The sequence below is a fragment of the Ovis canadensis genome, chromosome 23 (genome assembly GCF_042477335.2).
Source record: "Ovis canadensis isolate MfBH-ARS-UI-01 breed Bighorn chromosome 23, ARS-UI_OviCan_v2, whole genome shotgun sequence".
NCBI lineage: Eukaryota > Metazoa > Chordata > Mammalia > Artiodactyla > Bovidae > Ovis > Ovis canadensis.
In genome coordinates, this window is record NC_091267.1 from 47,185,622 (window position 1) to 47,202,356 (window position 16,735).

General features: G+C 36.0%; 1 protein-coding gene across 6 annotated transcripts in view; it reads right to left on the reverse strand.

The window, feature by feature from the left end:
- Positions 1 to 3,129: 3,129 nt before the first annotated feature.
- Positions 3,130 to 16,735, reverse strand: part of RBBP8 (RB binding protein 8, endonuclease) — a 78,345-nt gene continuing 64,739 nt past the window's right edge. For all 6 annotated transcript variants that reach the window (XM_069568890.1, XM_069568891.1, XM_069568894.1 and 3 more), the window contains 7 exons: positions 16,168 to 16,256; positions 15,169 to 15,283; positions 11,573 to 11,716; positions 9,698 to 9,767; positions 7,725 to 7,821; positions 4,840 to 4,981; positions 3,130 to 3,541 (listed from right to left, as the gene is read on the reverse strand). In XM_069568890.1, coding sequence (XP_069424991.1) covers positions 3,444 to 3,541; positions 4,840 to 4,981; positions 7,725 to 7,821; positions 9,698 to 9,767; positions 11,573 to 11,716; positions 15,169 to 15,283; positions 16,168 to 16,256 — 755 coding nt within the window. In that variant the 3' untranslated portion in view covers positions 3,130 to 3,443. The remainder of the gene's footprint in view (positions 3,542 to 4,839; positions 4,982 to 7,724; positions 7,822 to 9,697; positions 9,768 to 11,572; positions 11,717 to 15,168; positions 15,284 to 16,167; positions 16,257 to 16,735) is intronic.

Below are 16,735 nucleotides of genomic sequence, written 5' to 3' on the forward strand. Positions count from 1 at the left end.
ATTCTAACATCAACTCAGCGAAGAGAAAGATTTTGAGATGTTTTAAACTGCTAGGCTTGCTGAGAATACACACCTGAATGGTAAAACTTGAGTTATTTTAAATGCCTATTCTGAAGTGGCATTTGTCAGAATTAAACTCATGCTTGTTAGGGTCAGGAGTAACTGATTCTTAGGTGTGTTCTTTAAAACTTGCCCCGTTGGAAAAAAAAATAGTCAAGATTTGCCTGATCCTAATACTTGTATGTATTATACCTGGTAAAGATAAAAGTGCTTTGATGAGTGCTTAAGAAATGTGTTATTTAGTCACTAAACTGTGTCTCTTTGCAACCCCATGAACTGCCAGGCTCCTTTGTCCTCCACCATCTCCCAGAGTTTGCTCAAATTCATGTCCACTGAGTCGGTGATGCTACCTAAACCTACTAGTGTTATGTAACAGCTTTTTGCAACACTATTTCTTTTTGGCAATTACATTATGAATTAAAGATGCCCTAGGGATATTAAATCTTTGTTTTAGAGGGCCTAAGAATGTTCTCCGATTTTTTAAATACATAAGCTAGATGCAATTTAAATTGAGTTGAGTTGCTTAGTCGTGTCCGACTCTTTGCAACCCCATGAATCGCAACACGCCAGGCCTCCCTGTCCATCACCAACTCCTGGAGTTCACTCAGATTCACGTCCATCGAGTTAGTGATGCCATCCAGCCATCTCATCCTCTGTCGTCCCCTTCTCCTCCTGCCCCCAATCCCTCCCAGCATCACAGTCTTTTCCAATGAATCAACTCTTCGCATGAGGTGGCCAAAGTACTGGAGTTTCAGCTTTAGCATCGGTCCTTCCAAAGAAATCCCAGGGCTGATCTCCTTCAGAATGGACTGGTTGGATCTCCTTGCAGTCCAAGGGACTCTCAAGAGTCTTCTCCAACATCACAGTTCAAAAGCATCAATTCTTCTGCACTCAGCCTTCTTCACAGTCCAACTCTCACAACCATACATGACTACTGGAAAAACCATAGCCTTGACTAGACGGACCTTAGTCGGCAAAGTAATGTCTCTGCTTTTGAATATACTATCTAGGTTGGTCATAACTTTCCTTCCAAGGAGTAAGCGTCTTTTAATTTCATGGCTGCAGTCACCATCTGCAGTGACTTTGGAGCCCCCCAAAATAAAGTCTGACAGTTTCTGAGTTACTAATATGTTAAGCCTACTAATAGCTGCCTTTCCAGTTGGATCTGGGGAAATTTTTCACTAAATGAAAGGTGTTAGGAATATTCTTCTGCTTCACTTGTTCTTTTCTCTAGGTAGGTAGCATGTTATTATCTTCTGTAGGTATCTGGGTACCATGATTAACTCATTCAGAGTGCTACCTCTGACAACCTTAGGTTTCGGATGGTTTAATCAGAATGGCTGTCAAAGGCAGGAAAGCTGTTAATCTAATGTTAAGTGCTAACATAGAGGTTTTGCATATTTTCAAACGTTTAATCACAGGTCTTCAACTTTGAAGAGCTCACAGGCAACTTGAAACTATGTAACTACATACAGTGACTGATACATGTTTGTATGAAAATACTGTTTAACATCTATGATGCTTTACAAATGAAGACAGTCTTTTCATACATATTAAATACCAAACTGCACTTCTCCATTTAAATGTATGTAACAAGTGTTTTTTAAAAAGTGTCTATTACTTCATTTAAAGGTAGAGCTGATCAACGGTGGGTAAGAGACCTCAGCTTACCCAATCTCACAGGGTAACTAAGGAAAAATGAAAAATGCTGCTTAAGGGGCTGGAATGCTGTCAAGCCACTATCAGGTAGACAATCTCCTATTGTCCCTGCTCATGTTACCTTTTAACAAAACAAATCACTAGACGTATACAGCTCTAACTGCTCATCCTGTGGTGCCCTCTCCCAATTCGGGTGTTTCTGACTCCCACCTGTCAGAAGCACTAAACAAGCTGATTCTTGAATCAGGCAACCCTGAGCTGTAACTTCATCTGTTATTAGAGGTAGCCAAGTCACTGGGAAGGGCCTTCTGGAAAACTTTTTAAAGAGGGACAAAAACAAATGATGTGTGCTTTTTTTTCTTTTCTCTTCTACCTGCCTAGAACATGGACATGATGCTAGAGGTGGCATAACTAATAAAAGGATGGAGGCCACATATAAAGTATCGAAGAGCAGAAAGCTAGAAGAAATCTGGGTCTACCATGAGGGCACAGACCAGCTTTGGACCACTGATCTCCAAACTTTTCAACATGAGAAAAAAAAAACAAACTAGTCATGTTATTTAATATGATTTGGGGGTTGATTTTTTTTTTTACAGCTTAGTATTAACTTGATTCATAAATTCACAAGATTATTTGAAGATTAAAAGAAAAAAACTATGTGAAGAGTGTAGCACAGTTCCTGGCATATAGCAGGTGACCAGTGAATGGCTACTATTGGGAGAGATTAGTTGACTGCCAGCACAGAACAAAAATCAAACATATAAACAATCTGGGAAGGGAAGAGAAGTGCTGACTAGAAGCTATGATAGAGCTGTTTATAAAAAGAACTAAGATCACATTCAGAGCCAAACAATGTACAAAGAGGGTCTAACATATAAGTAGATACTAAATATAAGTGATTTCTAATCCTGTGAAAACATAAAACTGATGTCATTTAATTCACATGAAAATCCTGATCAATGAGGAAGATGAGGCTGGAATATTTTGATCATAGGATGTTAATCTATAATACATGGCAAAGGAAAGAAAGTTATCTATAGTCACTTGGAAAGGAATTCACTACAGAATAGTGTGTGCATGCATGCTAAATTTCTTAAGTCGTGTCTGACTCTTTGCAACCCTATAAGACTATTATAGCCCACCAGGCTCTTCTGTCCATGGGATTCTCCAGGCAAGAATACTGGAGTGAGTTGCCATTTCCTGCTCCAACAGAATAGTACTTCAAGTTAATGAACGAAAGAAGCTGAAAAGTTAAAGGACTATTAAAATTCAGCATTTTTAAAAAGACTTGAAAGTTGGGCATTAGAATGATCTACAAAGGAGAATAAAAATCTGTAATGTTAACATGAAGTCACTGCTGAATGTACATAGCAAGGGAAGATGGAGTAAAAAGAAGAGAGGAAACAAATCAGACTATAACAATTATATTTTCAAAATTGTAATTAGGTATTACCAAATAAAGTAATAAACAACTCTTAATTTAGAGTGCAAAATAAAAGCACCTTATTTTCAAGGTGCAAAAGCAAGAAAATACAACATAAACTTATCCACATTTTTAAATAGTTGTCTGTGTGATGAGTAAATGCCATTTAAAAACATTTTCAATAGAAAAATGATTTATAAACCAGTTTACAGAAGATCAAAAAAAATCAAGGTTTAACACCAACTTTAACTATAAATAACTAAAAAGAAAATTGTCCTCTCTTCTGTTTTTGCTTCAACATTTATGTCTTCTGCTCTTTGCCTTTTGGAGAAAACATTGCATTGTAAGGCTGCCGTCTTTTTGGACGAGGACAAGGATCAAGGTCTTCTTTAATGTAACCTTAAAAATAAATCACAAATTTAGAAGACTGTATTTGCAACATACATATTTTAGCATATATTCCAATCAACATCTGTCTCATGTCATGCCTTTTAAGTTCACATGATTTTTCTATTAGCCGCTTGTGATGATGAATGATTTTATTACTTAGCATCAGTTTTCTCATTTGTACTAAAAATAACAGCAGACATTTATCAAGTGTGTTATATACAATGTTGTCTGGGATAACTCACAGTCCTCTGCAGTAGCTTCCACTACGCCTATTTCACAGCTGAGCTTATGGAGACCCAGGGAAGTCCAATAACTCACTCAAGTTCCTAAAGCTGGGAAGGAAGTGAGTGGGGACTCTGCCAACATCTGACTCCAGAACTGGGGCGCTTAGGCACTTTCCTAGTCTACCTTCCATTGGGTGCAAATGGGGACAAGTGTTAAACATGATCTTTCGATTGTTAGGATAAATTTCGGTGCTTATTAAGAAGACTTTTTTTCAGTAGCTATTAGATGAGATGACATGGTCCCTGTATTTACTCTTCAGACTATTTGATCCATGATGCAGTTTTTCAGGGAGGACTGTGTCTGCCATACCCTGAGAACCTATCAGGGGTACAAACACAGGCTATATCCAGACTAACTATCTGATGCAGAGATGTCACGTCAAAGAGGACCTGCTAAAAGGGAAAGTGGAAGTATGGTAACAGCTGTAATAGACTTTGCATCTTTTAGAAAAGCTTCTTACAGCTAAAAAATCTGGAGCTTTAAAGCTCCCATATGTTCTTCAATTCTATTAAATGTAAGTGCTATCTTTGAAGGACTGAGTTGCATGTTAACAGTTTCCCAAACAAAAGTCTTTTTTACTCAAATATGGTTTATAAATAACTAGCATTCTTGATAAGTAAAGTTTTAACATCCAAATTCACAGCAGCCTCTTTAAAAAAAAGAGATGCTTTTCAACAATGTAACTTTGGCAACTTTTGTAAAGTTACTTTATTAAAAGTCATTTCAATGACTAGACAGAAGAGAAATTACTTTCCGAAATTTGAATGATAAAAAAAGCAGGGTAACACATACACAATTCATTAACATGCTTATAAATAATGATTCCAATGAAGTTATTTGAAGAGTTAAACGTAAGCCTTTTATCTTTAGGAAACTGTATTTGTGCCACAAAACTGGCTTTCAACTTACAGCAGAAGGTAGAGAACCATGAAGAAAAAGTTTACTGTTTAGACTTGGGTATATATATTATACACAGTATTTTTTTTTTTTAAGTTCCAAAATGTCGTAAGCTATACTCTCACCTCTTTCCATACATGTCTGAGTAGAAGGAAAACCAACTTCCCAGAAATTCTCTGGCGTGTTGGGTGGAATGTAGCGAAATCGGTGTCTTGAGCAGGAAGCCAACTTCTTTTCTCTTTCTTCTGCTGGAAAATCTGCATAATACTGATAATAAAACTGGTTAGGTTTTCCACTGAGGAATAATAAATGGAGTGTTATGCTTACGGATTAAATACCAGAAGCTGAAAAAACTACTAAAGTATTCAGCATGCTAAGGAAAATGAATTCTTATGGATAATATTAGTAAGTTATACCACCTACGAGTAAATTACTACCTATAAATTACTGATAATAATTAGTGGTCTGTGAAATGTTTTTTCCACAAAGAAGAGGGCTTGTATCACAGTGTAAGGCAACATACTGTACTCTTCATCAATAGTATTACAACTAAAAAAAAAAGCCAGCTGAAAAAAAAAAAAAAAGCCAGCTGAACTTTACAGTGAGTGTGCTCAGTCGTATAGCTGATTTACATACATACAAACTTTTAATTTTTCTCAGACCAGTAACAAAAAAGCCAAGGCGTGTGCTCTGAACAGCACATTTCTCAACTGTCATTTGGATATAGTGTGTGTTTTGAAGTAATTTTCCTTTCACTACAATTTTTAAAAACAAAAGTTTAGCTTTGAAGGTTGTAGCCTTCATGACTTTGCTCTTTTAAACTAGATCTATCAATTAGGATCAAAGACATATTATTTTTTGCAACTGTGACCATAAAGAACCTAAACTTCGTGCAAAGAAAGATAAAACTTATATGTGAAAACTATACAGGTCTTTAAGCTCTAGATCCAAAGAAAACAAAGCAATGGTGTAAAGTTTGATAAAACACAGATGACTGGATCACACAATCCAGCTAATTCTGTTTCACACTTGAGGAACTGAAGATCAAAGTGATATTTTACCAATGGTATCACCTATTGCAAGTGGCAGACTAGGATCAGAATTTTTTTTAAGTGAGGGTTTTTAATATATTTTTCTTTCACACAGACAAGACAACAGTAGGTGAGGGTGGCTGCAGCACAGCGAGCAGGTGGGAGAGTGCAAGAAGATGAGGTCAGAGAGGAAATGGGGGGTGAGTCTGTTGTCCTTGATAAGGGCTTTGATTTCATTCTTAGAGGAGATGACATTTAAGGATTCTGGGCTGAAGACTGACATGACTTAACTTTTATTCTAAAAAGATCATTTGGAAGAAGAGACTATTTATTGCTGTGTTGAACATACAATCAATAGGATTTGCTGATAGATCCATTACTGAGATATGAGAGATGAAAGAAGATATCTAAAAGATCTCTGGTTTAAACAACTAGGGGAATGGACATATAGAAGGCTCAGAGGTAAGGTCTGAGAACTGGAGGTAGCAAGTGTATGCTCACTTTATGATGTGAAATTTGAGTTGACTATTACACAGCCACGTGTACTGCATGTTCACTTAATATCTCACAGGGAATATGACATAGGAAATATTTCAGAACTGTAAGCAGACAGACAGTATTTAGATACATGTGACTGGCACTTTCACTCCTGGTCATGAAGGAATAACAGGGAACAGATTTAACCTCTATCTTAAAAAACTAAAAAAAAAAAAAAGAAGGAATAAAACGCATGAAACAATGTCTTCAGAGACTGGATAACAGCACCAAAAAATGATTTCAGAGAAGGAAAGTAAGAGTTTCCAGTGAAAGAGTCTTTTCTAATTGGTAATTTTAGTTCCAGTAATAACTAAAAACGGGAAGTTCAGTTAGTATAGATCATATTCCTTAGTTAAGAAATCATGGTATATTCAATTTGTATTATGAAAACTCATGATACATTGATACTCAAGATACATTTGCTTCTTATCTCCAAACTGCTTTCCAAATTAGTGATCTCAATTTACACTCTCACTGTTATTTTATGAGGGCATTTGTCTCACCAAATGCTTACCTGCACTGTAACCTATTCACACGTAACTTTAATGTGCTTGTGTATGTGTGTGTATGTGTGTGTGTGTGCACGTGTGCACGCACAAAGTCACTTCAGTCATGAGCGACTCTGTGTGACCTTATAGACTGCAGCCCGCCAGGCTCCTCTGTGCATGGGATTTTCTAGCTATGGTTTTTAAAAATAAAATTTAAGGGGGAAATAAATACATTGCTGGAAACAATCCAACAGCTAAAGGATAGCAAGGGAAGAAAAAAACAGCAAGTTTCAGAAAAGCACAGAACCTGCCCAGGACTCTTCAGTAAGAGGACAATTAGTACAATCTACTTCAAGATACACATCTAGTCCAAGACACCCAAAGTAAACAAGGGAAATGCAGGTGGGTTCTAAGAATAGAGTGGAGTCTGTTCATTGTATTTTTAGAAAGGAAAATGTTCAGGGAAAAAAAAAGAGCTTATGGTTGTACTGGTTGTTTAGAAAAAACAATTATGAGTATACCTCATTTCCTGAGAGTGCTGGTGTTTAAGTAAAAAATATTACAGCAAAGTTTCTGACTGAAATATCAAAATTTTCCCCAATAGTATATGTATTTGTCTCTACTATAACACAAGGGGAAAAAATTAAAAGAAATACAAATAAATATAGAAAAAGAAAAGGGCATAAATGTCTTAAGCTGGAAGTAAGAACTAAGAACTAGTACTGAGGCCCCACATTCAATTAAAGAGAATCTAAGAGAAATGAAGGCTTTCCTTTCCATCTATTCATCTCTCTCAGGTCCCAGCCAGTCTGTATACTCTATAATATTCTGTTATTCTTGGCTCAAACTTGCTTCTAGATACAAATATGGTTTATATCTATGATTTTAAAATCATGCACATGAAGTCATATCTTCAAAGAAACCCCAAATGACAGTGTTTACATTTGTACTTACAATTTCACATTCCTTACATGTGTGTCCAAGCAATTTTCTTCTCTCTTCTTTTTTCCGAACCACCTCAATATGAGGAAAATTTTGTAATTCAGTCTCTCTGGGGAAAAAATAAATTTATCTGTTACTATAGAGACCTTTGGTTTACATCTTAAATTAGCAAACGTGAGCATCCAGAGGAAAAATAATCCCCATTCATTCATTTTATTTGAAATGCTTCCTCAGTATGTGAGAGATAAAAGCATTTCTTCATTCTCTCTTCACTAAAATATTAAGTGCCTACTCCTTTTTTCTAACTGAAAAAGATAACTATTACTTCCTATTTTTCCCTCTGGCTGGCTGAAATTAGTTATTAGGTTGTGTGGTAAAATATAAAACAACCTAATTAAAAAGGGATGCTGTATTATTAAACTCAGTAACTGGTATTCAATAATATAACTGAGAGAGACTACTGTCTCTGTTAACTCAGTTTCTAGTACTATGAAACCATGTATCAGGGCTAACCTGCTTCTCCCCAAAGAACAGATCCATTTGTCTGCATGTAATTTGCTGTTTTCTCTAACGGTTTCTTTTGTTGCTTCTGTCCACCTTAAATTCTTCAAAATATTAGGCACAACTATCATTTGTGCTTGGGTGGTTCGGATAGTAAACAGTCCGCCTGCAGTGCAGGGGACCCAGGTTTGATCCCTGGATCTAAAAGATCCCCCAGAGAAGGGAATGGCTACCCACTCCAGTATTATTGCCATGGAGAATTCCATGGACAGAGGAGCCTGGTGGGCTACAGTCCATGGAGTTGCAAAGAGTTGGACTGAGTGACTAACACTTTCACTTTAAATGGATCAGATCCTACTGTAAACCACTGGAAACCTAGGAAGGGTCAAAGCTACTGAGGTATTACAGATCAATAAGGTATGCAGTACTTTGGTCAGAAAAAGCAATCAGGAATTAATTAATTAATATACTTACATCCTGCTTTAAGAAGTTCAATATAGAAAACTCCAAACTTATAAGTGAAGACTTATGTAACATCATAATTTGTTTATAATAGAAATAACCCCAGTGAATTTAATCAATCTGACTCAAAAAAATGGATATTTTAAAATGACTTGTGGGTATCACATCTACTCTTTTAAGGTATTTTGATAGTTGGCAAGTGCTGTTCTTCAAAGGAAAGCTCTAAGTGCTTTATTTCAAATAAGATTCTAGGTCCTTACTGTGCTAAATCCAACAACTCTCAATTATGGATCAACACTGAACTTAAAGAGGAAGACTAAGAAAGAAGAGATAAAACAATATTGCTATGACTATATTTTCTTTCAAACAGTTTATGGACTCTTAAGTTTATACAGAATTTAGTCATGTCCTTTGCTCAGAATCTCATCTGTTTTTGTTTAAATTTTTTTTAAGATTTAAAAATTCTCCTAAAATAACTCTGAAGCACAAACCTAAGGTTTGCCACCTAGTTAGTGAGTGAAAGTCACTTAGTCGTGTCCGACTCTTTGCGACCCCATGGACTATACAGTCCACGGAATTCTCCAGTCCAGAATTCTGGAGTGGGTAGACATTCCCTTCTCCAGGGGATCTTCCCAACCAGGAATCAAACCCAGGTCTCCCACATTGCAGGCAGATTCTTTACTAGCTGAGTCACCAGGGAAGCCCACGTTACAGTATTCAACAAATTCCTGAAGTTCAAATAAAGTTCATGATAAAATAGGATAAGAATAAAGTATGTTATAATAAAGCAGAAAAAATAACTGTCACCACCATCCAAAAAAAAGTGTGATATAAAAAAATTCCTTATTTTAAAAATTTGTCATTTTTTATACCTGAGTTCCATTTTTGTTATGGTCAGAAGGTAAATGATATGCATTCGATTTTAACCAAAGTAGCAATTTTCACAGTTCAGAGATGCTCTGACAAAGATAGTTCTATTGTACTTCTAATCATATTGCTGGTATTAACCAAAGCCACCATACCTTTCATCACCTTTAAAATATGGCTCCACAAATGCTTTCTGTTTGACTTTATCTTGTTTATCACCAGGAGCTATAAACAAAACAAGCATACCACAAACTTAATGTAGAACTTACTAAAAAGTAATTTGGTTCTTTTTGGGGAAAAAAAAAGACATAGGCCAAAACATCTATTTTTATTGGATTTCATACTCTAGGCCCTAGGCAATTAGTTTAAGTTCTCTGTAATGAATTCTTTCCTTTCTTTTTCGTCTGCCTAGTGAGAGTGCTGATTATCTCACCTCAGAATTACTGAAGAGATGAAAATCATAACCACAAAAAGTATTTTAGACTTTAAAAGAACTACTTAGATGCCTATTATCATTTGGCACCAAATGACAATAACAAGATAGGTTTTAATCTGTACACTTAGTACTGTTGATTTTTGTAATGTGACTTTAAGGTAGTTGATAAATAGGAAATAAAAAGATTTTAAAATTTTATTAGAAAACTGGTGACAGAATAAGAATGAAAACCCATGGACCTGAATTTCAAGTTGTCTCGACTCAGAAATAGCTAATTGCTATCATCTGTTCAAATTATGAAAATTTATTGAGCATTGTGCTAATGTAGAACAGGGGAGGCCAGGTCTGCTGTCCTCATGGAATTTACACTGCAGTGAAGCAATTAGACATTAAGCAAGCAGACAGCTAAGGCTACCTGAATATCTCAGGTAATAACTGATGATTAAAGAGAAGTCAGTCATGACAAGAGTACGAATGGTGAATGTTCTAGGTAAAGGTCCTCAATGGCAAAAAAGTCTGGTATATTATATGATGTAAAAGGAGGACAGTGTGATTAATTTGCCAAAAAAGGGAAGTGTTGGGAAAGACGGGGGCAGAGTTAGATGTTGCGTGGGCAGGTACCAGACCATGATGGGTCTTGGGAGCCAAGAGAAGGAGTCTGAATTTTAAGTGCACTGAGAAGCCACTGAAGACTTTAAAACCATCTACTTTATTGAGGCATAATTTACACATACTGATTTTAAGTGCACTAAGATGAATTTTGACTAGTGTATATTCCAGTTTAACTGCTACCCAAACCAAGATAGTGAACATGTCCATGCAAGTTACCTATTCTATTGTCTCTCACGCACAAGAACATTCTCTTATGTCTCTTCCCTCCTCTACAGTCACTCATTTAATTTCTATCACTGTAGCTTAGTTATGTCTGTTTTAGAACTTCATATCAATGAGATGATATACCATATATTCTTCTCCATCTTTTGCATTTGTCTGGCTCAACAAATTTTGGAGACTAATCCATGTTGCTGAGTCTAGTAGTTACCTCCTTTTCATTGTGAAGTAGTATGAACATGTTTTCATTTTTTGTGGGTATATACCGAGCAGTGGAATTGCTAGGTCACAACACAGGTATATGCTTAACTTTACAAAAAACTGACTGATCTCAATAAAGCTGTTTAAAAAGCCCCCTGCTGAACTGGTTTCCAAAGTATAACCAATTTTCTACTCCATCAGCAATGCGAGAGTTCCAGCTGCTCTTCACTCTTGCTAGAGATACATGTTATCCAACCATTTCTGTGGGTATGAAGTATTGTTACCATCCCTGATGTTCAAGAGTGTTGACCAGCTTTTCATGTGCTTACTGGCCATTCAAATACTTCTTTTCATTGAAGCATAACCCTTTGAATTATTTTTGGTAACTCTTCTACTAATCTGAAATTATCTTTAAAAAAAACTGAAAAAAATTTATTCAATAAACATCAAGTTTTAACTGTTAAGATACCTCATTAGGCCTCTGTTAATAAGATTGACAACTTACTTTACTAAACTCAGTGTAATGGAAAAAAAAACACAATTTGAAGGAAAACTGCCTTACTGTTTGTTTTTTTTGTAGTAGTTGACAATTCCTTCTCTTCATCTGCTGCCTGTGGGAAGCTCTCTGCCAAACAGGACTCATATTCTTCATGTGTCGTCCGATCAAACATATCTTCCAAGCTATCATTCATCTTTCTTTCTCCATCTATGTGAAAGAGCATCAGCTTAGGCCACAAGTAAGTGTTTTGCTTTCTAGGTAGACTAATACATAGAAACTTGTTAAGAACTGCCACAGAATAATTTAGATGTGTATTAGGCAAGAATAAACCCCAAGTCTGGGTAATTACTGTACATTTCCAAAGGTTTTTAATGTTATGCCTTCAACTGTCCTTTATTTATGTGACGAGAATGCTGGGTTTTTTTTACTATTATAAATGTTAAGACATCTTTTTCTATCAGCTCATGTATAATTCATAGTAAACCAAAAGGAACTACCAAAGGAATTGTGAGGAAGAGAAAAATACAGCATAATAAATGGTGAAAAATATGGTTTAAATAAACTGTATATAAATAACTGACATAAAAGCCTCTATAGTGTTTTGTTCTGTATTTTTCTAATGTAGCAGAAAAGTATTTTCTTGCATTATTATGAACACCTGGTAGTTCAGTTATAGAAATAATGAATTCAATTCCATATTTGATATGCAAATGCTAATTTCATCTTCAGAGTACTAACTGTTAGGTGGGCCAAAAAATTTGTTTGGGTTTTTCTGTAAGATGGTATGGAAAAACCCGAATGAACTTTCGGGCCAACCTATGGAGATCAGCCCTGGGATTTCTTTGGAAGGAATGATGCTAAAGCTGAAACTCCAGTACTTTGGCCACCTCATGCAAAGAGTTGACTCATTGGAAAAGACTTTGATGCTGGGAGGGATTAGGGGCAGGAGGAGAAGGGGACGACAGAGGATGAGATGGCTGGATGGCATCACTGACTCGATGGACATGAATCTGAGTGAACTCTGGCCTGGCGTGCTGCGATTCATGGGGTCGCAAAGAGTCAGACACGACTGAGCGACTGAACTGAACTGAATACATTTTAAAAAAATACCAGTTTACCAAAAATAGAAAGAAATTCAGTTGGCTAACAACTGTGACAAAACTGGAACCTGCCAAGGTCACTCTATATAATCACCACCAACCACCTCCCCCGGGCAGATGCTCCAGCACCTCATCCTGTGCTATCTTTCTCCAGCACTTGCCATCATTTAGCACACAATGCTTGTTTCTCCCCTATTACAATGTAAATTCCATGAGAGGCAGGTACTTTTGTTTTCTGTTTGCTCCAGTTCCTGATATAGAATTGTGTCTCCATAATTACTCAATGATGAAACATTTGTTCATTTTTCATTCTGAGGATCAAATTTGTAAGTAAAAATAATTCCTGTGCACTAGGCATTCCCAAAGCATTCTGTATATGCTGTCAGTAAATCATAGTAAGTTAATGATTTAATGATTTCTTTTTGTTGCTGACTTCTGACTGTAAAATGCTTGAGGACAGACTACATCCTTTTTTGATATATAAGGATATACTAAGTTGAACACAGATATAAAATCTTTTTTTGGAATTGAATATTAGCAGTACCATTTAACGGTATGTTTCATCTTTAAGTTTATATTTCATCAATTCTAAGTATGAAAAAGATCTACCTTATGGGTAGAATGGGCAGACTGTTTTTTTCCTAAGTATGGGCTCAACAATATCTCCTATCCCACCTGCTGTTCTTATAAATGTGATAGTGGCACTCCTCCTACTGAGCAACTACTGAGTCCAGATCATAAAAATGCTGTGCACCTCTACCTTGCTCTTTGGGGATGCTTACTCTGGGAACCTAGTCTCTGTGCAGTAGGGAACTCAAACTAGCCCACATGGAAAGACTATATGGCGAAACCCTGAGACTGAATGATGAGAGAGGAGCCAAGAGTCTCCCATCTGTCTAGTCCTCTGCTGTTCCAGCTCCAGACACCATCTGTATGAGACCCTGAGATAGAACCATCCAGCCCAGCCCTTCCTGAATTCCTGAGGCACAGAAACTATGAAACATTAAAAAAAAAATGGTTATTGTTCTAATCCTCTGATTTACTGGAGTGACTTCTTGTGTAGCAACAGTATTCATTATGCCTTATTTAGCCAAAGTTATCTCCACTCATTAGTTTAAGTTCTAATTTCACCTCCATAAGTTACTTGTTTCAAATATATTTGGGAAGCTATCATCTTAGATTAACTAGATAAATTAGAAGCCAAAGCTGCCATACTTTAGTTTTGCCCTTTTCTACAAAACTGAGGAAAACATCAGGAACTGGTACCAGGAACAAAATAATCTTAAAAGCAAAGTCATCTTCTTAAGAAGAAAGTGATGTGTCATTCACTATAAAAAGACTAAGTCACTGTTAAGGTTTTCCTTTTAGTAACTACTGTCCTTTTCACTGTAGGCAGCCAGCTATTTGATTGTATGGATAATCATTTGTTACTAAAGAACAAAGAATTAAGGAAAAGGCTGTTAAAATTTTCTCTCATTTACTGCAGTGAGAAATAACATGTTTTATAAGAAGCAAGAACAAGACCTGGGACCCTGAGCAGGTAGACTGGAGAATTCGCAGCAGAATACAGGAAATGCACACACACTCTGAGTGTCCTCAGTTTCTAACAGAGGATCATGGGAAAATGCCTCTGCTTTTAGCCTTGCATCCTGATGTGGCAGGTCCTAACTCTTCAACCTTTGAGGGTGATGAGTGACAACTATTCACAGTCTAGTTGATCTCATGTCACATGCCTCTATAGTCAGGAACATTGCTAAGGTGGTGCCAACCCAAATCCTTCCACGGTTCCCACCCTTTTCAGAAAATCAAGGCTTTAGATGAAGAATTATCAGTTTCTTACTACAAAGGGCTGTAGACCCCTAGTTTAGTCAAATCTTTTCTACAGAAAAAGAAAATGGCAGAATCACGTCACTATTAGTCTGAGTTTACTGCTCATTTGCAAATCTGTACTAATACTTCTCAAAAGAGCAGGACAAGACTTAGCAACTGAACAACAACTAATACTTCTTAGTAGAATCCCCCCTTTTTCTCCTTATCAAATTGCTTTGGAAAATAATATATCTAAAACAGGACTCTCAAGATTCCCTTTACACCTTTTATGAAAAAATTATCTTAATGAGGAATCAGGAAACTTTTTCTTAAAGGGTCAGGCAGTAAATATTTTAGGTCTGTGGGGCCATAAGGTCTCTGCAGAAACTAGTCAATTCTGCTGCCGTGTCACAGAAGCAGCCATAGGCAATGAATTAAACAAGTGAGTTAGGCTGGCTTCCAGCAAAAGTTTACTGACAAAACTGGCAGGTGGTTGAAGTTTGCTGACCCCTGGACACAACTTGAATTCTTTTGGAAATAAAAATTATTTTTACTAAAGTTTTTTTTTTTTTTCTGAAATATGGAAACTAAGCTTTACTAAAGAGAAGTCTACTATTAGTAGAACAGGGGGAAAAAACTGGTTTATGGTGAAAAGGTCATTTATGCTCTTCATTGCAATGGTATGACTATAAACTTCCTTTCACTTTGTATTAAAATTAAAAAACAAAAACAAAACAAAACAAATCTTACTTGGACTCTCTTCTCCCTTCTGCTCTTGCTTCTTCAGTTTTAAGAGCATGGTTTCACTAACCAACGTACAGTCCATGTCCACTGTCTCTCCTGCTAATCTTGACTGACTGCCATCCTGAAAAAATATTTAAAAATTCAAAATTTTAACCATTATCCCTTTATGACCTTATAGTTATTTTTTTTGGGGGGGGGGTAAAAATATACATAACATATGTGTTACCATTTTAACCATTTTTTAAGTGTACACTTACACTTAGTAGCATTAAGTAGTATTTACTTTTACCCAAAGGAATATAGATATATTATATTTTACAAGCTTTGATATACAAGCATCATCTCTCAAGTCCAGGAAAAGGACTGCTGCCAAGGAAGAGAGAACTGTATGTTATCAAAATCCCTGAAGCTTCCTTTCTTCCCTAATCTGCTTCACAGAAATGAACATCAATATACACTGAAAAGTTCGTAAGTCAAATTTGACTTCTTGATGGCTATGGATTACTCTAGCAACTGTTAAATATTTTATTAATATGCTACCATGTGCAAGAGAACTTCTCAAACTATGTAGAACCTAAATACAAGCCAAAAAAGTAATTTCTGCTATGAATTTTAACTAAAAAGAAAATACACAACATTTAAAGAAACAGCCAACTAGGAAAAATGAAATTTTTTTCTTGAAAGGTATGTTAAGTTAATCAATGCTTACAATAGATTATTTTGATAAAAAATAAAATTATTTAATATGTAATTAGCATTTGACATTATTTTAAAACTATATTTTTCAGCAAACGTCTCTAAAAAGTCAGAAAGTATTATTACCCTTTCAAAAATACCATAAAATTGGAAAATAAATGTTATTATTTTGTAGTTTTCTGAATAAATAGATGAAGGTTATAAGAAGTGTGTGGCTATCTCAAGGTCACAGAATGAATCAGGGGGGCAGGGTTACTAACAATACACTAGAAATAACCACATGGGCTCTGGTTCTACTTTCTAACTCACCTTTGTATCATCTACAGTAACATCCATTTTATACTGAGAAAGGTCTGCTCCTGGATCTATACTCCACTGGATATTTTCAAAGGATACATCTTAGATAAGGAGAAAAAAATACACAATTAAAAACAGATTTTTAAAATTCTCATCACTTTAAAACATTATAGGACTCACAGAATGAGAAAAATATTTCCAAATCATGTGTCTAAAACAGGACTTGTACTGAGGATACATAAAGAACTCTCACAACTCAATAATAAGACAATTACTCCAACTGAGAATAAGCAAAGGACCTGAATAGACAATCCTTCAAAGAAAATGAAAACGGCCAGAAAGCACATGAAAAGAAGCTCAACATCATTAGCCATCAAAGAAAAGGCAAACCAAAAGCACAGTTGAGACATATGAATAACTTCACACCCATAGGATGGCTAGAATCAAAAAGACGGACAATGAAAACAAGTGTTGGTGAGAATATGGAGAAACAGGAACTCTCACATGCTGCTGGTGGGAATATAAACTGATGTAGCTCCTTTGGAAAGAGAAGTTAGCATGTGCGTGCTGTGCTTAGTCA